Below are 23,603 nucleotides of genomic sequence, written 5' to 3'. Positions count from 1 at the left end.
ATTAAAGAAAAAATCACTTACAGGGTTAGTTATTAAAATGTTTCAAAACTAATCTAAGACTATGCAACTGGCCCCAGCTACCAATGAAAAATCATTGTGTCTTCAGTAATTATACCATCTGTGTTCTTGATTGGTTCCTAGCTGCCAGACTAGGAGGGCATACAGCAAATATTTTAAGAATGAGATGGGATCAAGATAAGAGCTTTGTCCTGGTCAAAATACTGAGTCTGGGATTTATTTGGGGTCTGTCATAGATGAAAAGTGTTAATGCATTATGTGTATGCTGGTTACATTACTGTACTCAGGGAGCCCCTTGCCTCACTGATGTCAAGACTGGCTGGATGACCTTACAATTTTCATCAGCACCAAAGGCAGGTGAATTTCATGCAAAGTTGGCTCCTCCTCTCCCAAGAGATTGTTCTTCAACCAAGAAATAGCTACAATAAAACTCACCACACCCAGAGGCAAGGTGTTTAAACACAAATTAGAGCATTTCCCGTGTAATGTATCAATTAAAAAAAAAATTACAGCTCTTGACCAGCCAGCCCACAATATCAGGTCCTGGGGTTGAAACAAAAAATTGCTAAATACAAAAGGCTTGATTCTGACCTTGTTTGTTCTGGTTTATTGCTAATGTGACTCCATTTGGCCAGTGCAGTTACTCCTGATTTGCAAGGGAAGCAGCTGGGCCCTGCAGCTCTGAGCTAAAGCTCATCAAAGTCAAAGGGCGATCTTTCCATTGCTCAATGGGCTTAGGGTCAGTCCCTGAGTGCTGTGATTTGTTTCAGTAGACATATTTAGTGAAAATCAATTCAAAGTCTGATTTCTGTATCTTTGGCTTTATTTTAGACGTGCACATGAGGAGAATGATTGCACCTGAATTCTTTTTCATTTTTGTTTTTGTTTGCATTTCTTTCTTAATTCAGATCTCTGCTAGGCCTTGCATCCTACAGCCTGGAAAAATCAACAGTAGAGAATATTACAGTTTCTTTTAAGGATAGCACTATTCTAAATCTATAGGACTAGAAAGAATGCATAATTGGGAAACATAAAACATGCCTATAAAGCCTGTATGATAGGTAGGTGCACATTTATTTCCTTTATTTGGTTGTCCTTGTTTTAAGATCAACAGCTGGTAGAAACAAGTGATAAGAAGAGATCTTCCCAAAGCATTTACCTCTATGGTTAGATTCTGCAGGTGGTAAATATTCTGTAACCCTTGTGAGGTGAAATAGTCGATGCAGTTTGGACACCCCAAGCCTGTTAAAAAACTGCAGAAAGAATTTGAAAATAAAGTGGCATTAACTTGTCAGGTATATATGCTGTGTTCTCAAGTGTCACCATTGTGGCAAAGCACTTTTGAATTCATGTGAGGGTATGGGGACATTTTACTGGACTCATTTATTTCATCTGAAGGCTTGGCAACTCTTCTCATGCTACTATGGTATTGTGGGATGCAAGAAATTGGAAGCGTAGCAAGAACCCATTTCAGGGATCCTCAAAACTCCTGGTCAGAGTTTTCTTGGGGCTGAAAAGCGCGAACTAATTTGGCATTAATGTTGGAGAGGTAAAGCCCATGGGACCAAATTCATCCTAACATAATTCCACTGGCTTCAGCAGTCTTCAATGGTCTCAGTTAAATGACCTATATGGAATTACTCTAGGGATTAATTTTCCCCTTTGAGCAACTTGACTGAGGAAGGGTTGTGGAATTTGGCCTTAAGTGATTTGGTCAACAACAATTAATCTTTGCACTATAACATTTGGTGCTGAAATATTTTATGTACAGGGCTTGGCTGTAGCTACACAATGCTAGCACGGATTGTGCTACTCCGGGATTCTGGTAGACCATCTGGGAAAACATTTGAGGTATCGGTTCTTTGAGAAGGACATCAAATCACAGACTACAGATCTGTTAATGTATGGATATAAATCCTCTACTGCCATTTCCAGTCACCATGGGTCCGAAAGGGGGAAGAAGGAAGATCTGCAAAGTTATATGCCAGTGTTTGACATGCAGGGCAAGGTGCCTTTTCATATCCGTCTGCTAAAGGGATCAAGTTTTGAATGAACTTAGTGAGAATGAATAAGCCAAAGATCTTTCCAGGTGATATGTGTTTCTAACCAGCAATTGGCTGGCGAGGACAATTTCTGAAGTGAAGAGGGGTGAGGAAAACGCTCTCTGGTTTCATGAGCAGTGATTTCTCAGTTGGAACTAGTGACCAGTTGACCAGTTGCTAAACATATCTTTGAAGGTTAGAGTAAAGGAAAAGAGCATGAAACAACAACGGACAACACACCACAGGACCGGTGACGTCCCTACCTGACAAGGCTGGGGTCAGGGTTGTAGGGTGGAGGAGGAGTGCAGTGTGAACCTGAGACCATGGACTGGGAGGAGTGGCCTCCGTTCATGTCTCCATTGGATTGCATGGGGTGGCTGTTCAGCATTCCGGGTCCTGAGCACAAGAAAAAGCAAAAGGGTTTCCATCTCCTGGACTGTGCCCAGAGCGTACAGGGGAGAACCATTGAAAAGTTTTTGATTTAACTTAACTCAAAGAAGCTACAACTGTCCTTTCCCAAGCACAGAGCCCCATTCTCCACTCTGCAGGAATAGCCCACCTCAGGGACCCAAGACCCTGAGTGTTAACTGGCAGGATTCCCTGGGAATTCGCCCATCGCGTGGAGGAGGGGTGAAGAAGCTGGAGGTTCCACCCCCACAATCCACAGATTCAGGGGCAACCTTTGCAGACAGCGGCTACACCGTGGATCCAGGCAGCCTGGCTTGGGCAGGGCTCTCCCAGCTCTTGGCATGGTGAGTTGTTCCGAGCAATGTAGCTGCTGCATAAGCGACTAATGACCAAGCCCATGGTAACCTACTCTGCTTGGCCTGGGAGAGCAGGAGGAGGAAGAATTTGGAGCTCGGCGTAGGGAGTTTTGCACTGCTTTATGTATTGTTTAGCCGAGGCTGCTGCCTATCTGTCTGGCCTCTTGGCCCTTTGTGATTGCAGAGCCCGTGTCACGTGGCAGTGCGGGTGCCTTACCCATTGGGCCCAGGTTGGGCCCAGAGCTGGAGTTGTGTTGCGGTGGCTGCCCCACCAACTGGTTGACAGACGGCAGTTTGTTGATCCCTCCTCCATGTACTTTGTTCATTGGCGAAAGGACGGGCCCGTAGGAGGAAGGGGACTGCAGGTGACTCCTGCTCGGGAAGAGTGGCAGAGTCAGTGAGACCCTTGTGGAGACTGAGCAAATCAAACCTCTCTAGGGACTCCAACCTCGGCCTTGTCCATACTGAGATTTTAGCCAGCAGCGTAGCTGCACCAGTGCAAAACCCTGCTCTAGACGCGACTGACACTGGTTTAAGGCTGGGTACATTGCACTGGTGCAAATCGTGCTGCACCCCTACTGGGGAAATCAACTTCTGTACCGGTTTGTCTGGAATGTGCATGGGATGCGGAACAGCTGGCTTCACCTCAGTACAGGGACCGTAGCAGGGGCCTTACGTGCATCCTAATACATAGCATTTACACAGCTTCCATCTGCACTGCCCTGTGTAAACGTTAGTTGAGTCCCTCCCAACCTCGTTATAAGGTAAGGGAGCAGAATTATCCCCATTTTACAGATGGAGAAGTGGAGGCAGAAAGGTGAAATGACATCCCCAAGTTCTCACAGTGGGTCAGTTGGAGAGATGGAATAAGAACTCAGGAGCTCTGGGTCCTTGCTCATCCATTCTAACCCATAGATCACATTGCTTTATGGAGATATATTGTCAGAGGCTTCACTTGCAATATACCCTACAGCCCCTGCTTGCTGATTTCACTTCTGTGTCGGTCTTTCTCCAACACTCTTTGCTCGGATGCCGCTCTCCACCTCCTACCCATTAAACCAGCAGTGCAGAACTAAAGCTTCTGATGGGCAACTATCACCTGTCACTGAAGAAGTAAGGTGCACACTGCAGTGTGGTCCCATGGAGAGGTCCCCAACTGGGAGTCAGGAGAGCTGGGTTCTATTCCCAACTCTGCCAGTCACTGTCTCTGCATCCTTGGACAAGTCACTTCCTTTCTTTGCATTCCATTTTTCGCTGCTGTTGCTTAATCAGATTTCATAGCTTAAAAAAGAGAAGTCTAGGGAGTAACTTGATTACAGTCTATCTACATGGGGAAACAGATATTTAATAATGGGCTCTTCAGTCTAGCAGAGAAAGATATAACAATCCAATAGCTGGAATTTAAAGCTAGACAAATTCAGACTGGAGATAAGGCGTAAATTTTTAACGGTGGGAGTAATTAACATTGGAACAACTTACCAATGTTCATAGTGGAGTCTCCATCACTGACCATTTTAAATCAAGGTTGGATACTTTTCTAAAAGATCTGCTCTAGGAATTATTGTTAGGAAGTGCTATGGCCCGTGGTATGCAGGAGGTCAGATGAGATGATCATAGTGATCCCTTCTGGCCTTGGAATCAGTGAATCTATTCTGCAGTCTACCCACCATTAAACTATTGTGGGAGCTATGGCTGAAGAGCTCTGGGTAAGAGTTAAGTAGCAGTGTAAGGTGTATCTGGTTTCTGGCTTTTTTTATCATAATATACGTTCCCAAGGTGCTCATCAATGTCTAGTCAGGGAAACAATAAACAAAGAGGAAGAATAGTTTCTTCCAGAGAGAAGAATGAAGGTTTGCCGCCCCCCCCCCCCAATATTGGTGACTACCAAGGAGGAATCAAAGAGAGGGGCTCTCTGGAAGGTGGTAGAGGCCTCTCCACACCCCATAGTTATACAAAGCATAAGAACCCTGAGGGTGGGTCAGGCCAGCTTCCTGGATCCCTGTTATGTCTTGTGGTTAATTCGACGTATCTCTGGAGACCCCTTGTGGCGACAGTGGACAATACGGTCATGGTACTTACTGCCTCTGCAGGAGCTGCTGCTGCTGTTGCCGATAGGAGTCGACTAGCTGCTGTGGAACTAACTCCACTAGCTCCAGACTTTCCTTTATCTTCATGAGGATCTCAAAGTTCTCCCGGCCGCGAACCTGAATCAGGGACCAAGGCAAGCCTGTACTTCAGTCTGACTTGCCTTGTCCGGTTTGCTGAGGACCCTCTCTCATAGCCAGTCCCACCTTCCCCCTCCTTTACCCAGCCCACTCAAGGGACAATGTGAGGATAGCCTTAAGCACAAGCAAGGCAAGCAGCTGCCTGGGATTCCATGCTTCTAGGGGAGCCATCCTCAAGAAATCCAGTTACAACGCATGGTCTCCTCTAGTCCCCTTCCTGCAGGAGCAGAGTTGGGGTCCGATAACGTGTCCCCTCCCCTAGCAGCAGGAAGATGGGGTAGCCAAGTCCCTGGTTGAAGGCACACAAAGCCAAATTCCCTCTGGCCACGGTGGGATCAGGGAGGAAGGTGACTTGCAGCCTAGTTTTGGAGCAGGCTATTTTGCCCTGGGAATGCAAAGCAATTCCAGTGCATGATTCTGGATCTCCACTCCTGCTGCTCATTGCTCAGCGTTCGTTGCAGACTTGTTCCTAGCCTGTTCTTCACTGTACCCATTCTTAGCCCCATCGGTCTTGCTCCTTGCACCCTTCTGCCCTCTGTAAGGACTCATCAGGACTGTAAGCGCCAGCCACCCAAAGTAAAACACTTCAGTGCTGTGTACTGCTGGGAATGCCAGTCTGGGGAGGCCTCATCCTTTCAGCTAGGTAAAATATCACTTCATTGCCCTTTGAATTCTGGGAGCCGCTCCCCCATATCCTATCCAGGGGCCAGCACCACTGCTCTCCCAGAGCCAGGGCTCAGACACTACGTGCAGCAGAAGATTTGATACTTACTGGGACATAATACATTTCCTCTTCCCCATGCCGCCTTTTCTTAATGCCAGCCCCTAGTGCTGGAATCCCCTGGGGGCTCTGCTTGAAAGCTGAGGAAGGAGATGGGAAACAGTATTACGGAAAAATCAAGTTAAATGTGATCATCTAAGCGGCCACTCCCTAGTTCTTCTATAACGTTAGACTGGGAACTGTGTTAGAGTAAATGCAATAGCTCCTAGTAGGGCAGGCAGATGCTGAAGGGCCCCACTGAACGAAAGCCAGAACCCAGAGCTTCCCTGACTACCAACAAGAGGAACTCCAAGCCCATTGCTGGACAATGCAAATCTTACTGCACAAACCTAACTATGACTCCAGCTCACAAGGGGAGAAAGAGGGCATTGCTGCATGTCCCTAGGCCCTTCGTAGTGATTTGCTTTGTTAAAGTTGAGGAAGATCAGTACAGATCATTAAATTCACACACTTGCTAGGAGCGTAAATATTTGACAGGTGCCTAAAAGATGAGTTATCACCATTGTGATAGAGGGCTAGTGAGAAGCTCTTGTGTACGAGCTGATAAATTGCCAGGATCCTTCTGTAAGGTTTTACTGCGAACAGTTAAATACCTGCCCTGAGAAGGTTTAGCTCAGTATGTGCCCAGTTTATTTGGGGGTGTGGAATTAGTGATGAAATATAATAAACTTACACAGAAAATTCTTTCCCTCTGCCTCCCACTTCAGCCCCCAGCCCTACACTCAACAGAGGCTTTGCCTGCTGCTAACCTATCTCTGGGAGGGGCAATGCTTCAGAGTACAGCAAAAAACCCACAGTACGTAACTGGCCACGGCTGGATGGGAAGAGAGGGGGCAAAGAATTCCTTTCTGATGCCTGCAGGAAATAAGCTTAAAGCTTATGGAGCATGTTAGTTTTTTAACTATCTTAGCACTAACAAACACTTGCCTTTAATAATAATAATGATGAACAAATAGATCTGGACAATGAAGCACCTCCACTAATAATGCCACTCTGTTTTTCTGACTGCAAGGTTTATACCTGACGACAGCTGGATTTGAGCGATGACGTTTGGATCGGAGTACTGCTCTTCATCTAAACGTCACCACCCAAGTTCCGTAGTTCAGAGTGTTCGTTGCTGCTGCCCCGGAAGCATGGGCCATGCCCTGGACGGCACCAGCTCAGCAGTGCTAGGCAGTGCAAAGCTGGGGGTCTCACTCGGAGTTGAGATTCACCCTTTCCTGAAAGGAGGACTCACTGCGCTTGTTGACGTTGCCATTTTTAGCTGCATTTTCGTTCAGGGCTTGTTGCTCTCGGTAATGATCTTCGTCGGCTTTCCGATCTCGGCCGGGACAGGCGCAGATCCGCCCTTCGAACGATCTCCTCCCCAATACTTGGCCACTGGGGAGCAGAGTAAAAACCAAAAAGGATTTATTTTTTTAGGGAACTAATCAGACTAAACCTCATTCTCTATGGGGTTGGGTTTCTGTCCGTTGACTTTGTGTTGATCAATTCTTCAAAAAGCTTTTAAACACTCCAGAAAATACTAAAAAGAAGAGTTCAGGAAAAGGAATTCCCCTCCTGTGAGCACCTAACAAGGGCTCTCTGCAGGAATTTGCTGATCTTAGAAGCCCAAGGCTGCTGTACATATACACCAGGCCTGATGCAGCGCACAAGGTGCTGTGTGCCACGTACAGTCTCACAGTGACGTACGGGCTCTTGTGCAGGTCCTTTGGCTAGGGGTGAATTTCCCCCGGTGGCCTGTCATCTCTGATTGGCAAAGGACTAATACAGTTACACCTTGGGAAACAGGAGGGAGCAAGAGTTTTTTCCAGGCTGTGAAAGGTGCAGGGGAGAAGCCCATGCCTCTGTGTACCCCCACACCCACCCTCTAAGGCTCTTCGTAGTCACTAACTTCCCAGTCAGGGAATGCCGCTTTCCCACCTCTTCACTGTGCTTTGGACTCTCCATGCCAAAGATGCTTGGCCAGGAGTTTGCCTTGGGCTGCAGCTTCCAGAACTTTATGGGCTGCCTTCTCCTCCAGAGGTCTTGCAAATCAGGCTCTGGAGTTTTGCTAACTCCTCTGTTTCACTGCTGAGGTTCTCCCCAGGCCGTGCGTGGTTCATCCCCAGATGTGAACTGGGTGAGCCTCTCTCTAGCTATTTACGCAGCTGCCGTTCAGCTCGTAAGCTGTCCAGGAGGGCCCAGGAGAGCCAGGCGCCGGAGTGCGGAGGGGAGCAGATGTCTGTCCTTTGCAGCACAGGTACCATAAGAATGACTCACTCTCTTGTCTCCAGGGTTATAATGATGAGGATGGGCCGTCTGTTCATCCCTCCCACACAGCTGCTGTTGCACATGAAATTGTACAGAATGGTGGTGAACTCAGTCCCAACCTGCCCAAAAGAGAGGAAATGACATCATGTGGGGGGTGGGGTTAGTAGGGGCGGGATGTTAAAAGCCCAGGGGAGATGGTGGCAGACCTCAGTCACTGCAGCAATGGGCTACAGCCAGACAGGTGCAAAGAGCGTGTCTCAGCTCACAAATCAATGGGGGGTTTGTGTGTGTGTGTTTGGGGGAATATTCATGGAGGAAGGCAGGGAAGATGAATTTCTGACCCTTGCTCTAAAGCAGCGGTTCCCATACTTGTTCCGCCCTTGTGCAGGGAAAGCCCCTGGCGGGCCGGGCCGTTTTGTTTACCTGCCGCGTCCGTAGATTCGCCTGATCGCGGCTCCCACTGGCCGCGGTTCGCTGCTCCAGGCCCATGGGAGCTGCTGGAAGCGGTGTCCAGTACGTCCCTCGGCCCGCGCCGCTTCCAGCAGTTCCCATTGGCCTGGAGCAGCGACCCGTGACCAGTGGGAGCCGCGATCGGCTGAACCTGCGGACGTGGCAGGTAAACAAACCGGCTCAGCCCACGAGGGGCTTTCCCTGCACAAGCGGTGGAACAAGTTTGGGAACCACTGCTCTGGAGAAATATCCCCTTGAATGGGGATTATGTAGCCACTGTAACTGCAGAGTGCCTGTGTTACTTTCATATCATGCCAGTTTTGTGGGACCTTACTGCTAGATGCTTCATTCATTGCCCTGGGCATGTGACATTGCAGCTGGAAATCAACATCACAAAGGCACTAATTTAACAGGGCCCTAGGGGGCGCGCTAAGCTTTCCACTCACCATTTTATTTAATTTCGTTATTGGCCGAATGTGCCCCTGAGCAGTTACTAGCTGGACTGAAGTTTCTGTTAACCTGCCCAATGCTCTGTGATCCCAGTGGGTTTGAAGCAAGATTCCCCTTTAAAGTGAGATGCTTTGGAAAATCCTGAAAGGGAAGGAGTACAGGCACAATGTATTTGCTATCAGGGCTGTAGCACGAGGCATATTACTCTCCAGACACTGCAGTGCCATCAGGAGCCTTGTCAGGGATTGAAATTCATCTCCTAAATTCCAGAGGGTGGATGCTGCTTTTAGCCACCTCGGTGCCAGTGGAGTCTCTGCAGGGTCAGAGCTAGTGAGGCAGCTATAACTTTATTTAAGAAAACTATGAACCGTATTTTCACTCTCCCTCCTGGCCCCTTCCTCCCCCCTGCCCCAGCACCCCTATTCCTCTTCAAGCAAAGAGAATACCTGTGGTGGCTCATATGGCACCATTACACTCTGCCTTCCGGTGACAGGGTCGTCCACGTACTGAGAGAGATTGTTGCCTTCCACCCGGATCAAGTGGCTGGCTGGAGCAGACTGGCCTGCAGAGGGGAGAGTTAGAGGAAAGACCCTTCTCGGTGGGCTTGCCGACCCAAGAACGTTGCACAGGGTGATTATAAAATCCGTTTACTTAAACCAGGGCAAAAGGCAGTGTGGACGCTCACATTTTGGTTTACACCACATGCATTTTAGTTTAGCTTAAGTTGATTAAACGCAACCAGAATAAGTGAGTTAAACTAGAAAGAGTGTTGTACGGGATGGTTCTGGTAAAATGGTTTAAAAAAAAAACTATGGACGTTAAACCGGTTCAACTTCCACGTGTAGACATTGTTCTCTGCAGATTCCCCTCAGCCCCACCTTCTCTCAAGAGGCCAAAGGGGGCTGTTTTGGGTCAGGCCACATAAAACCTGACCTGAAAATTCCACCCAACGTGGCATTCAACCTAAACCTGAAACTCTCCTGAGGAGCCAAAGATTCGTTTAACTGACTTTTACTTTCATCTGCCTTTGAATTTACTGGGTGTTCCAGGTGGGCCTGAACCAAATCAGGACTGGGCCCCATCACAGTAGGCAAGTACAAACACCTAGCAAGACACCAGGCCGCTGTCCCTCATCCTCTGAGACTGAGAAACCCTGGGCAACTGCAAGACAGGAGAATCCTGAAGCAGCCCGGTGGGCTCCAAACATTCCAAATGGCAACCTCTTGCCAGCCTATTTCCAGAGGCGCTGCGGCTGCTCCGCTTCGGTGGTGCAGTGCCACCAATGACCTGTGCAAAGGTCGCCTCAGGCTTCCCCGGGGCACAGGGAGGTTTGCTGTCACAGCCACTGTTCGTTTGGGCGTTTCGATGCTTTCTTAATCGAAGCATTTTCAAGGATGATTTTGCGGCTGAATGCATCACTCCCTTCCCTTTCCTGGGCTGGGCTGCCTGGACGTGGCTCTGTGGAAACGGGGTACGAGGCAGGCCCCAGCCAGGGAGACTTGAATGTCTGGTTCTGACAGTGCCGGTGAAGGTGCGGACAATTGCCCTGCCTGAAGAATCCTTTGTCTCTGCTTCACACCTGCTCATTCCTGCTGACCGGAGAGCAGGGCCCCACTTGAACAGAGGCACGTCAGGCAAGTCCTGCAATGAGAGGCGGGGCCCCCTAACTACCTAACCCCTTTCAAAACACCTACCCCAATTCTTTCCTTCTGCATTTGATGGGGCTGGGCAGCATTTTCAGCAGGCAAAGGGTTCTGCTGGGAGCAGAACGTTATGTGTAACAGCATGAATCTCACAAGCAACACTTCGGGCTCTGATCCTTTTGTCTTCTCTAGATGGACTTTAGTGAGGAGCTCAGGGTGCCAGCTGGAGCCAAACTGAGTCCAGGCTCCCTGCCTTTTAAGGGAGAGGAGGTCAGTGGGTAACATTTTCAAAAGCACTTAAGTAGCTTTGCTCCATTGATATCCAGGGGACTTAGGCTCCCAAGTCACTTAGGTACAGATGCTCAGAAGTATTTAGGCTCCTTACTTCCAGTGAAATCAATGGACATTAGGTGCCTAAATACCTTTGTGGATTTGGAACTTGGGCACTTTTGAAAATTCTATCCGAGTGTCACAAGCAGCAACTTGAGGAACTTGTAGCTTAGCTAGTAGGTGAAAAATATCTAACAGGCAAGCAGATCTGACCTTGAAATAATTTGCGGCGGGCACTTGTCCTGTCTCCACCAGCAGAGGGGTCCAAGAGGACAGACAGCACAGGGAGAGGTAAGGTAAAGGGTGATGCTGTCCTAGCACAGAGTGGATGGAGCACTTGGCTCAAGGAGTGCTTCCAGGGCTTGTTAGCTCTGCCTCTGCTCAGACCTCATCTGTCTCACTCGCCATCAGTCCAGTCCTGGGGCTGCCAGGAGCAATGGTTCCCAGCACACGCCAGGCACAACGTGCGGGTTTCATCTGAGCTTCACAGGCAGCTTTTTGGTTCTCAGAGTGAAACAGGCTGGGGTGGGGTGGGGAAGGGAAGACTCCTGTGTACAGGAGTGAAAATGGAGGGTCTTGAACCCCACCTGTCAGGTGTCGCGTGGCCCGGTCATTGTCTAGTGCTAGTCTTGGTTATGGGGACGCTCTGGGATACAGGTTACCAGCATGAGACAGGTTCAAACAGAATCATTGTCCCCACCAGCTGGGCAGATGACGGAGACACTGACCCGCTATTTGAGGGGCAGGAGACCAGCTCTCACCATCATTAAAGTCACGTCCCAGCTCATGGTTGGGGCAGCGCTTCACCACCTCTGTCACGTGCTCTGCCTTCTTGTAGACGGGCATGGCCCGGATGACGGTGCCTGGCGGGGGCGGCGTGGACACTTTGATCTGGATGGGGCATGTCTTGGCGATCTGACAGTAGAGCTTCTTCAGCAGCGGTGAGTACTGGAAAAGAGGAGGGAGAGCTGGGTGTTAGGGCACATCCCGTGGCCCGGGCAAAGGGTGGTCGGGGACGGAATGGATCGCGGTATCAGACGTGTCGCAGCAGCTGGAGAGACTGAGCCCATGGGGCTTTGCAGTGCAGGCACTGTGTCTCCATGCCAGTGTGCCCCTCACTGTGGGGTCCACACCGCTGCTCAAACCAGAGCGCTCTTAGAGCTCCAGAAAACCCACACCTAGGACTGGCTCCTTTATTTATTTATATTACAGTCGCACCAAAAGGCCCCAGTCAGAATGAGGTGCTGTACGCATACAGTGAGACACGCTCCCTGCCCCAAAGAGCTAGCAATGTAATTTATCCAGGCCAGGGGGATGGGGGTGCATTGGGGCCCTCAGGCTAAGTGCCTCCCTGCCCCATGCCAAGGTAGATTGTAACCTGTATGTCCCACTTTTTAGAAATGTCTCTTGGCTGAGATCTCTTGGCTGGTCTGCAGCCCTCTTCCTCCACTGCCCCATCTTCATTTGCCTTTTTGCACCTTGGCTGGGCCAGAGAACCAGGCATGTGCCTCTGGCCGGCACACCTGGTTTTCACGCAGAACACGTGGCAGGGTTTGCTAGGGGAAAATGTTTGGGGCAACTCAATTAAAACGATAAGCATGTAAAGGAGCAAGGGTAACGGCCCCCCCTACACTCACCCTGGGGAGAGCAACTGCCAAAAGCCATATTCTGCCTTCATAACTTATACGCCTGCAACCTGACAGCCATCGGGGCTGGGTCCAGCAAGTCACTGGGGCTGCACAGGTACAAAGCAGAGGGCAGAACTTTCTTCTGAGACTGCAGAGACAGCTGCCCGCTGGCTGATGTCTCCCTGCCCCCTCCACGGAGGGAAAAGCAACAAAATGTCCTTTTCCAATAATCCTCTGTTCCCCCCCCAACCTGACTAAATGCAGCCTGGCTGCACAGGGGTCTGTGCCTGCGCATGGGACGGGAGCTTTATGTGCCATTCCTAGACGATAAACCCATGCCTTGCATTCACAGTGGGTTAGGGAGCTGGGAGACAAAAACTCACCTGCCTCCCATCCCTGGCATCTGCTAGACGCCCGTATGACCCTCCCCTACGCACATAGCTCAGCAGGGATACCTGATCAGCTAGCTGAGCCGTACCCTCATCAGCCCGGGCTGAGACTCTCCTCTCCTCAGCGAAGATTTGGGGATTTTTTTTTTGATGGGGGAGGGGAGGGAGGCTTATTCCAACATGCTGGAACAGGCAGGTTTGCTCAGGGATCCCAAATATTCACCAGGAGCTGGAGGAGCTGTTCTGCACCAGTTGGCTCCCTGCACGGATGTGCTGCAACAGGTCGGGATGAACTGGATGCAGAGGACAGGAATGGAGGAAAGAGCCCCCTTTCCAGTGTCTGATCAACTCCCCGTAAAATGAGGGGGGACTGTCTCTACTCTTGGAATCAGCCTGATTTCACTCCTGGGTGTATCTGCCCCAGTACAGACCCTTGGTGTAGATGGTGAAGCCAGTGGTTGCCCTTTTTGCAGCCAGGCTGAGTATTACTAGTACAGGTCCTAGCTTTCCTTTGCTACATCAGCGCTGCCACCCAGCTGGCTGAAATAGGGGCGAATTCTGCATATAGCCCTTGCCTCAGAGGCCAAGAGTTCTTACTGGAGGGTGGTAGCTAAAAATCTGCTTCTGAACCCCTGATGGCCTCGGATGAGTTGAACTGTTAGTGTAGGCCACACTGAGCACTTCACATAGTCCCTCGCCCGCCCTGAGATAGAGCATTGCCCAAACTAGCACAGGTATGGGGGTGCTGCCCTTGCGGTGTACTCTGAATCCAACTCCAGAGAGGAAGGCACCTTCACACATAAGTGCTTACTCTGCAGTGTATTTCTGGTACCTTGTCTACAGCCTGCAGCTGTACCAGCAAGGAAGGGAGAGGTCCAGGGATCACAGGCACAACCCCACAACATGGTTAGGGTTGGCTTTGGAGCAGGATCTCCTGGATTCTCACTGCATGAGCCTGGGCAAGTCACAGTGGTAAGCAGTGTCTATGCAGCACGTTAACATCCTTTGGATGGAGGGTGTGAGGGAAGCCGAGTGACTGCCCCCAGCAGGGCATCCATTCCCCAGGAAATACCTGCACCCACGTCCTTTTGCTATTCCAATGTGAAAATGACCAAGACTGGAATATATGAGGGGCATTTCTGAAAAACCAGGATTACTATTCAGTGCTTAAATGGCATCAAGGAGCAGCCGACCTCCCTGTAACAAAAAGGAGCTGGAACTAAACTGACCTAGCTCATGGCAGAATGGATCAAGGTGGCGAGTGCCCAACTGTAACTGCACCTAACACAGAGAGTTTAGCGCCAGGCAGCGTGGCACCAGAATGATATTGCCACTTTGGAGAGAATGCAGAGGAAAGCAACAAAGATGAACAGGGACTGACGTGTGAGGACTGATTAACAGAGCCATATTTGTATATCTTGGCTACAAAAGTACACTGTGGTGGACACACACACACACAGAGCCCTGCCTGGAAGAGGTTATAATCTAAATAACCAAGGAAGATCACCTTCTCTCTCTTGCACACGGAAGGAGAGGCACCATGAGGTAGGAACTGAACCCAGCCCACAAGGCCGTCCTTTCTCCAAAAGTGAAGAAAGGGAAGTTTAAGAGTAAGTTTCACTAAACACTTTGTAGCCGAGAGCCATGTAGGAAGAGAGCCCCAGGGGCTGTTGTGGAAGCCCCATTGGTACTTAAAGCTGCACTGCACAAAGCAATGCAATGGGGACCAGCCTTGTGCTGATGTGTGTGGTGGCTTCTGTTCTAATAGGCCGGGCCTTTTCCATTTGTAACTCTGACTATTAGCCAACTATTGCCGCATGTCCACTGCCCATTGAACGTACACATGGAAATAAGAAACGTATTTTTTTTGCTGGCGTATTCTCAGGAGGAGTTGCCGCGGCCTGGCATTCTCCATCAGTTCGGGACCCAAAAGGTAATTACTTTTCTGGACACTTTGAGTGCTAAACGCTCTTGTTGTCAAGTAGAAGTTTAAAAGTGCTCAAGCTTAGCACTCCTGCACCCTGCAGTGTGTGAAGAAAATGGACGTTTATTTTCCTCTGGCTTTTATGATCCTCCCACTCTCTGCTGTCTGTGTATTTCAACCCAAGTGCCAACGCAGCAGGAAAGCAGAAAATTGAAATAATTACTTGTTAAAGAGCCAATTATTGCCTTTTGTGTCCTAACCACTTTGAGGATATTGTGCCAATGTAAAGATTCTTTGTCTGCTGGCAAAGGGCATCACTTGAGAAACGCAGGTATTCCTTTGAAGTTATTTAATATATCACTTCTTCCCTACATTGCCTTTCTCACATGTCAGGCTACATGACAAGCTGCTGTTGTGTGCACGTCGTGGGGTCTCTGTAGTACATCATCAGTGGTGAATGCATTTCCACATATTGTTCTTTGAAGTAATTCCGCATTGTCCTGCCACAATATCTGGCCGGAGTTGGAAGTATCTGTATAGAACCTAATACATGTGCATTACACAACACTACCAGAGTATCAGTACCCATGTAAGTCACACACACCTGAATGCTTGGGCCCACTTTGGGGCACTGTGGGAGTGATTTTCCAAACAGCTTAGTGCCCCAGTTTCCCTGTAGTGTCTCATGTAACTAGAGCCTCTCTTAGAACTGTGCAGTGCCTTATTATGCTGCTGGTGTTCAGTTTTGTATGGCTTCCTACCAGACTCCAGAGCAGAGAATAGCCAGAAGGGTCCAGTCTGATCAGCCAGTCTAACCTCAATATTACTGTAGCAGAGACTGAAGACACTGTACTAAAAAATGTCAATTGCGAGAGAGACAGTCAGACAAAGAGTGGTGATACAGCCCCGCAGGCAGTCTGAGACATGCCCAAAGTGGTTGGTTGTATCTAGATAACAATTTTATTTTTACCATTGAAATATTCTCCACAAGGCTCTTACAGGATGTGCCTGATCATGTGAAAGAGAAGCAAACTCTTCCGAGCAAAGGGCTGCCATTAAGAAAGGCAAACCCTGGTGTTTCCCATGCACTGGTTTCGTGGGCGTGCTATTGGCTTCCATTAGAGAATCACTAATTAGTATTGTAATGCTACTTTGCATTTAGATGGTGCTTTTCATAGGAGGATTGCAAAGCCGTTGACCAGCTTGAGCAAGTACTATTAGCCATGTTTTCTAGAGGGGAAGCCGAGGCACAGAGACTTGCCCCAGACCTCACAACAATATATCTAGTTCCCTTTGACTAACCACACGTTCTCATGTAAATCCAGTTTCATGGTCAGGTATATACCAGGCTTAAATCAGAATGCAGGTTACACAGCAATTAGCGTAGGACCTACCAACTAATCTGCCCAAGCATGTAATTACCACAGATTGTATGCCACCAGGTCAGACCTGTGCAGTTACTGTGCAAGTACAAAAGCACTTACAGGGTAATCACTGCCGAATAAAGTACCACATCCCCCAATGGGTGAAAACTTGAGCATGGACTCTGGCAGGGATGGGGTTAACACCATCCACAGGTGCTTGCTCTCAGTACAGTAATTCCCAGGGTGGGCTCAGCTGGGCTGAATTGCTCCAGGAGCAGAGCTTATAAGAGGAGTGATCTGATAGCTGGTGCTTTCCTTCTATGGTCAGGGGCTGAGCTGGTGCAGTAGTTAGGCCTTGCTGTGGGGAGAGACACTCCTTGCATAGTTGCAGCCCAGATCAGTGGGTGGCTGTTTTCTTTCCTGCCCTGGGAATGTGTGTTGGTTCTGGGGGTGCAGCCAGATAGGGACAGTGACTGGCAGGGTATGGGTGGGGACAGGTAGGGCACAGTGCAAAGAGCTGTAAATGAGGCAGGGGAATGCTCCAGTGATTAGGGGGTGCCAATGATTGATTTGCACTAAGGAAAGCTGCAGAGAGGTCTAGTTTCTACAGAACGAGGCTGGGTTTTGAGAAAGCTGGGCAACATTATCATCTCTGCCACTGACTTGCTGTGTGGTAGCACGGCCGAGTGGTCTAAGGTGCTGGATTTAGGCTCCAGTCATTCTGATGGCGTGGGTTCGAATCCCACCGCTGCCAAGAAAGTTTTTTGGGGGGAGGGATAGCTCAGTGGTTTGAGCATTGGCCTGCTAAACCCAGGGTTGTGAGTTCAATCCTTCAGGGGGCCATTTAGGGATCTGGGGCAAAAATTGGGGATTGGCCCTGCTTTGAGCAGGGGGTTGGACTAGATGACCTCCTGAGGTCCCTTCCAACCTTGATATTCTATGATTCTATGACCTTGGGCAAGTCACCTATCCTCTCTGTGACTCAGTTTCCACCTCTTAACAGTGGGGATAATATTGTTACTCAGCTCACAGAGGTTATAGTTACAAGCCTTGGTTCATTAAGATCTGTCAAGTGATTTGGGCTCCTCATACTGTTGCAGTCACGTCCCAGCTTTCTGTAGACTGCTAAACAGTGTGACTGCGTGACATGCCTCAGGTCACCCCCGGGCCTGATAGCGTATGCGGGCGTACATTAGCCCCCTGCATGGGTTGGCATAAGGGGATTTTCCCATTTGGGGTGGAGCACAAAGTATGGGGTCTCAGTGTCACATGTCCTGCCTTGGTGGGGCATGGAAGCATGCTTGTGAAACAGTCCACTGCTTTGCCACTTGGTAGGAAAAAGCCACACTGAGGTCCCATAGCTGGTGGCATGTCACAAGTTTTCATACAGCTACAGCAAAATACACAGCAGAAGCGTGAGTCTATGGGATGTTATGGAACATTTAAAACGAGGGAAGAGAGAGAAGTGAGGAGGGGGTAGCTTCCCAGGTGCAACATCCCTTTCTTCCATTTCAAATAAGCATGTGGCTCCCCTCGCTCTGTCCAGAAATCAATGCCTTTTGTGCTGATGAGCAAATCTACGAGTCCCCTTTCCATGCCACCTCCCTCCAAGCTGCTTTGCAGCCAAGAAAGAGTGTTTGTTTGTTTGTTTTGTTGAGAGCTCCTCTCCCCTCCTGCACACACCTAAGAGCAGGCCGAGGGCGGGCGGAGTGCTAGTTCCTGCATGGCAGGGCATGGTCCTGTTCAGAGCACTGTATCTTATCCCCAACAACACACACCTTGTGCCAATATATACCACCGCACAGGCCATCAGCAGGGTTGGTAAAGCTTGTCCTGAGCCATCAAAACACACAGAGAAAAGCCAAATTGTGAGACCGCAGGAGTCCTGCAGCTTCCTGGGCAATGAGTGGACATGAGAGCAGAGGGTTCTGACTGGAGATGAGCTGCCTTGGCTGCAATGAAATGCTTTAGCAGCACTGGTGCTCTTGTTCCATTGCACTGGCCACGTAACTCTGGCATGCCTCCAGCCAGCCTTTACATTTTCCTTACAGCTGGGGTCAGTTTTATCCTTAGTCACTTGGTGCACCCAGGATTTTACTCCCAGGCCAGTTTCATGCCTATAATAGACGTGGCTGCAGGGTGCACAGGCAGGTGCGGCTACATCCACAGAGGGTTGCTACGAGCACCTTTGGGTTTTTAAGATGGCGATTCTGCTTTTGTGGTTCCAGTCAGTTGAACAACAGGACCCCGTGGCCAGTGCATTTCTAGGTGGTTATAGCCCTGTCTTTCCAAGGCAGAGGGCCAAAGGGCAACTGGTGCTAACCACCCAGGAAATGCTACTATTGTAGATAATTTAGCAATCTGGATGAATGTGGATCAGAGCTCACTGGCTTTCCTTCTTCCGTGATCTGAGTTAATCATGTGCACATGCATGCTAACTGACACAGCTGCTCTCTATATGTATGTGGTGATATAAAGTGCGGTGAAGCATTTGCAGTCGCACACATCAAAACATACGGAGACAGAGGATAGCTGAGTGGCCTGAGCACCAAGTTTGCAATCACTAGCCTCCCTGGAACCGCAGGTGTGAATTGTGACAGGGCTGACTCAGCCCTTCATCCTTCCGGTGCAGCTAGCTGAGTTCCATGCATTTCACTGTGCATGGGGTAGGGCTTTTGGAGGACGGCTGACATTCTGAGATCCTGTCTGCCCTGTATGGACATTTACGGTCCCAGAGTAAGGATTTGTTCAATGTTTATAGTGTAAATTGCCCTTTCTCTGATTGTTGTGTGATGTGCCGTGGGCTGCTCTGCCAGGCTGGATATCACTGGGGTTGCAGCACTCTATGGCAGTTTTTCAAGTATTTAGGTGCTCTTTCATGCTGTGTTAATGTAAGCTATAATTGAACACAATCCACCATCACACAGACACATCCAACAAAAATCAGTCTAACCCCTGGAATTTAAAGCTGAGTTCCTGGCAGCTGACCTTTCTGGCAAACACACCTGGCTCAAACCCACCCCCTTTGGTTTGAGTTTTGTACAATAAAAAGGCAGCGTGAATTGGACGTGATTTTTGTTCCTGTCTCAAGGCATGCTATCTTTATCATGCCTGCACACAGAATGCAGCTGTCTCAAGGTCTCTGTTGCCCTACAGCCCTCCACTTATCAGTTCCTATCAAGATTGCTGGTCAGCCCGGATGAGGGGTGGACGGATGGATTTGTATGACATATGACTTCCAGTAAATATTAGCAGCTACATTCAAAAGCTCCCTTTTGGGTGGGTCTTTGTGTGGTGGGGGCATGTGTGTACAGATACATTCTGATAGGAAATTCTGCTGTGGAACCCAGGCCCAAGGAAATTCCATGAACATCTATTCTCCACTGACAGACCAGTGCAACTGCACTTTGGTTTCTCTCCTGCCAACTGTCTCTCAGAAGTGTTACAGAGTTAGATAAAGCAGCTGTCAAGTGAAATACTAGCAAAAGGGGAGAGAAGTTAGGAGAGAGAAACAAGGAATGAAAGGTACCTTTTCAGCTGAGAGCCATGAAGCGATGCAGAGAGCACTTAACATTGTCCCAGATGGCAGGAGCTGCAGAGGAGACGGCTCTCTGACCCGCAGGGGTGAGATTGTGCAAAGGGCCAGGGAGTAAGTGAAGGTATCAGGGAAGAGAGCCAGAACCAAGGAGTTGGCTGGAATCAGGTCTATGGACTGTTTTAAACACAAAGAGGGGCAGTTTTGATCTAGTTCCTGAAATAGAAGAGGTGTTTGAAGAAGGGATGGGGTGGGTGGTAACAATTTGTATATATGACATGAGGGTGAATTTGGCAGTAAGGATTCTCCTGGCCTGTCTGAGTCACACAGATGTGCTCCTGTCTGATTACAGGTCAGCGTCCTGTTATAAAAGCAGTAGAATGCTGGGTGACACTATGAACACGCCTCTTTGTGACATACCCAGATCTTAGGCGAATGAAGGGTGCAGGATCAGACTACATTTTGATGACATACTAAAGTCAGTTTCTCAGATGTGACACCATTTAGCATCTAAACCAAGCTTTGCACTTACTTTTGATTAGATTTAAATAGTCTCTCCTGAAACGTGTACTTAGCTGCAATTTGTGAGCACAGAACAGAGAAGCTTGACCCTTTTGCTTTCGCCCATGTAACCTACATACTCTGTGTGATTGTGATCTGATACATTCATTTTCAGCAGGCAGCATGGCAGAACAAGGGTTATTTGGGGGGTTCTTCCTGGCCAGGTGTTAACATACTGGCAACTCCTGTCAAAGGATCCTTTCATGTCGACATTCCCCAGGCAGTCCCCAACATGCCTGGGAAATAACATTTTTCTGGAAGAGTAGAGGTGCATTATGGTAAGTTCTTCGGTAACACACGCTCTCATTATACCATGTTATGACATGGATAAATCTCTGTTAAATAGCAAAACCGATTGCCCTGCAGGCAAAAAAGCTACAGCCGAACACAGACATGCCTCCACTGATAACCTTATCGTGTCTTAACAGCTCCAGGATTGTCTTCAAAGATCCTTCAACAATAACAAGCTATTCTTTTAAGGAACTGTGTGCTGATAACTCAGAGAGAGCAGTAGCCTGTTTTCTATCCCATTTCAATACTGCATACAATACACGGCTCTTTTCTTTAGCTCAGATGTCCTGTTACCTACCAGTCAATGTCCACTCAGCTCATGCATCTCCCATTTGCATGCCCTTTGCCTTCAGTGGGATTCTGCTGGGAGTGACTGGTTCCTTGCCTCTTAGAGTTATTTCTTTGAAAAGAGTAGATGTTTCTTTCTGAATGAGCCTGTTCACTGCCGCTATGCACCAGAACCCTCTATTTTAAAAAATAAATATGACTGTGCACACACACCGCCTGATTCTCAAAAGGAAGAAGCCCAAAATATTTTGCACTCACCATAATGCATGTGAAATTTCGTATCTAGTTCAGATGCCAAAGTTAGACATCTAAGTGGGGATCTGCATGAGCTAATAATCTATTGCACTTGCATTTCTGTCCATAGTCCTGGCCTTTTGAAAAAAATGGACCCATGGTAATTCGCACTTTTAAGATATCAAAGCACTTTACAAGCATTCGTTAAGATATGTGTGCCCTAGTTTACAAAGGCATACACTAGCAAAGTTACTTGCTCTCACTCAGAGCAAGTCAATTCCAAAGTTGGAGCTAGAACCCAGGACTCCCAAGTCCCAATGCTTTACACTAGTCCAGCCCAGAAGGACTAGCCCAGAGCCACCACCTTGCCTTTTTCCAAGAGCACACTTTTGACAACAGCCATTAAAGACTCTGGTTATTCATTTGAATTCCCTCATATTCTACATATTTTGAAATATGTGGCCTCTTAATATAGATTTTTTTTGCATTGTATTGTGATATGAATTATTGTGTAGCTCACTCACAGGTAAGAGGACAAAACCCAACCTTCATCTAATACCTAACGTCCTATAGTGCAAAGTGACATTTGCTCCTGGTTGCATTGCTTGAACTCCATATATATCAATAACCCTCAGATACATCTTCAGTCCAAGTAATTGTACTATGTTTTCAGAGATTCGTTGATTCCAAAGCCAGAAGGGAACATTGTGATCATCTAGTCTGACCTCCTATTTTCAAGGTTCTTGTCTCCGTTTGGAGAAATTCTAACTCTGCTTTTTCTTGTAAAAATTTGCTGTTCCCATTTGGATGAGAACTGGAAAGAGAGAAAGACAACAATGGCTTCCTGAAAGGAGCTGGTGAACAAGCATTTTGAAAAAAGTCTTGGACCTCTTCCAAAGGAGCTGTCCCTGGTCTAGGTGGAAGATAGTCAAACTACACGTAGATGTTTGTCTTTACTCAGCATGTATACCTAGTGGCTTCATCAGGGGACTAGCTCCCAGGACACCTAGGTTCTACTCCTTTTCTCACTTCCCCACGGTGGATTAGTCTATCACCAGAGAGACCTCCCTCTTAGGATTCCGTTTCTAATACAGACAAGCTTGAATGTATTCCCTGTTCTGTCACATCTGTATCATTCCTTCCCTTTATTGTTGGTTCCTACTGTACCGTCTGGGTATTTATAGACCTTTAGCATCTTCCTGCCCACTAGCTTTATTACTAATGTCATTCCCCTCACTGAACAAAGGCAGAGACTGTCTTATGCTGTGTTTGTATAGGAATGAGCACAACGGGGCCTCAGCTAGCTGGGGCTTCTAGGAGCTGCTGTGATAATTAATAGCAAACAATGGTAGTAGCACCAATCTGATGTAAACTGAGTCTGTTCTATCTGAAATATCTTTTTATCCAATTTTTGCCCTATTGATGCAATTTCTAATGCCAGAGTTTTTTCATTTGTTGCAATGAAAATCAGACCTCAACCTGCTTAGATGGTTCTTCTCTGCTACTGCAACCTCCTTTCTTTAAGTCCAAGTAAATTCCAGAGTTGTAGGACTTATTGGAGGAGCCAAAATAGTGAAACACTGACAGCCTTTCACTATTCAAGCACATCTCTGAGCAAATTCCATGCATTTTTCCAGTGCCTTTCACACCCAAGAATCCCGGAGTGTAATGGGATAGAGGTCACTTCCCCTATCTTCTGAAATACAGCCATTTCTGGGGTAGGACAGAGCAGCCATTGCGCACCTGTGACAGAAAATAAAAACTCTCCTGGGGATGTAATCTGCTCTTTTGATAAGACTCTTTAATAACACCCATCTCGAGGCCGATGTTTATCATCTGTAGCTTAGGTCCAAGGAAGGGTTTTACAGAGACAGTGGTCAAAATCCCATTCCAATACTCCACGCAGACCCACTGAAGTCTGAGCTTGTCTGCAGTGTCAAACTGCACTGAGTGTTACCATTTATTGCCCTGCACCCTGAGCAGGGGAACAGAATCCCAAACTCCATGAAGGAAGAAACTATTTCACTGCTTATAGCTACTGGCGCCATTTCCTGTGATGGGGACAGGAGAAAAGAGAAGCATTTTCCCATAGCGCTTTGAGAGCCTAAAACCAAAATCTAACCTAAATATTCTGTGTGAAAAGGCCTAACCGAAACATCCCTTCCCCCAGTTCTGCCCATTCTGCAGAACCGCTAGGCGGATGTGTCCCAACAGATTCTGAACTGATAAAAATCTTATTTATCTTCAGCTGTTGACACAGAAGCGTCTAGACTTGCCCGCTTCGGGAGGACTGGATCCGAGAGCTGCTGCTTTCTTTCTTGAAGGAAATGATTTGCCCAACAATTACTTTTTTCCCACTATCTCCCCCTGCAACCGCCTCCTCCTCCTTACATTCCAGTCTCCTCATTAGTCCCACTCAAGACGTGTCCAGGA

General features: G+C 48.2%; 1 protein-coding gene, 1 long non-coding RNA gene and 1 other non-coding gene across 8 annotated transcripts in view; 2 read left to right on the top strand and 1 right to left on the bottom strand.

Moving 5' to 3' along the window:
• TP73 (tumor protein p73) overlaps positions 1 to 23,603 on the bottom strand; it is a 93,234-nt gene that overhangs the window by 5,213 nt on the left and 64,418 nt on the right. For 5 of the 6 annotated variants that reach the window (XM_037880911.2, XM_043531547.1, XM_007070160.4 and 2 more), the window contains 9 exons: positions 11,718 to 11,904; positions 9,430 to 9,545; positions 8,093 to 8,202; positions 7,068 to 7,210; positions 5,822 to 5,910; positions 4,904 to 5,028; positions 3,042 to 3,196; positions 2,324 to 2,456; positions 1,178 to 1,271 (listed from right to left, as the gene is read on the bottom strand). In XM_037880911.2, coding sequence (XP_037736839.1) covers positions 1,178 to 1,271; positions 2,324 to 2,456; positions 3,042 to 3,196; positions 4,904 to 5,028; positions 5,822 to 5,910; positions 7,068 to 7,210; positions 8,093 to 8,202; positions 9,430 to 9,545; positions 11,718 to 11,904 — 1,152 coding nt within the window. The remainder of the gene's footprint in view (positions 1 to 1,177; positions 1,272 to 2,323; positions 2,457 to 3,041; positions 3,197 to 4,903; positions 5,029 to 5,821; positions 5,911 to 7,067; positions 7,211 to 8,092; positions 8,203 to 9,429; positions 9,546 to 11,717; positions 11,905 to 23,603) is intronic. The other variant, XM_037880912.2, reaches the window with a different exon arrangement.
• Positions 2,451 to 9,708, top strand: LOC122463237. The gene is made up of 3 exons (XR_006286406.1): positions 2,451 to 2,812; positions 7,909 to 8,072; positions 9,477 to 9,708. It is a non-coding gene; the product is annotated as an uncharacterized LOC122463237 (long non-coding RNA).
• Positions 16,934 to 17,015, top strand: TRNAL-UAG. Its single transcript has one exon. It is a non-coding gene; the product is annotated as a tRNA-Leu (tRNA).

This window comes from Chelonia mydas, chromosome 18 (genome assembly GCF_015237465.2).
Source record: "Chelonia mydas isolate rCheMyd1 chromosome 18, rCheMyd1.pri.v2, whole genome shotgun sequence".
Taxonomy (NCBI): domain Eukaryota; kingdom Metazoa; phylum Chordata; order Testudines; family Cheloniidae; genus Chelonia; species Chelonia mydas.
Note: the sequence above shows the minus strand (reverse complement) of the source record. Positions and strands in the feature narration are given on the sequence as shown.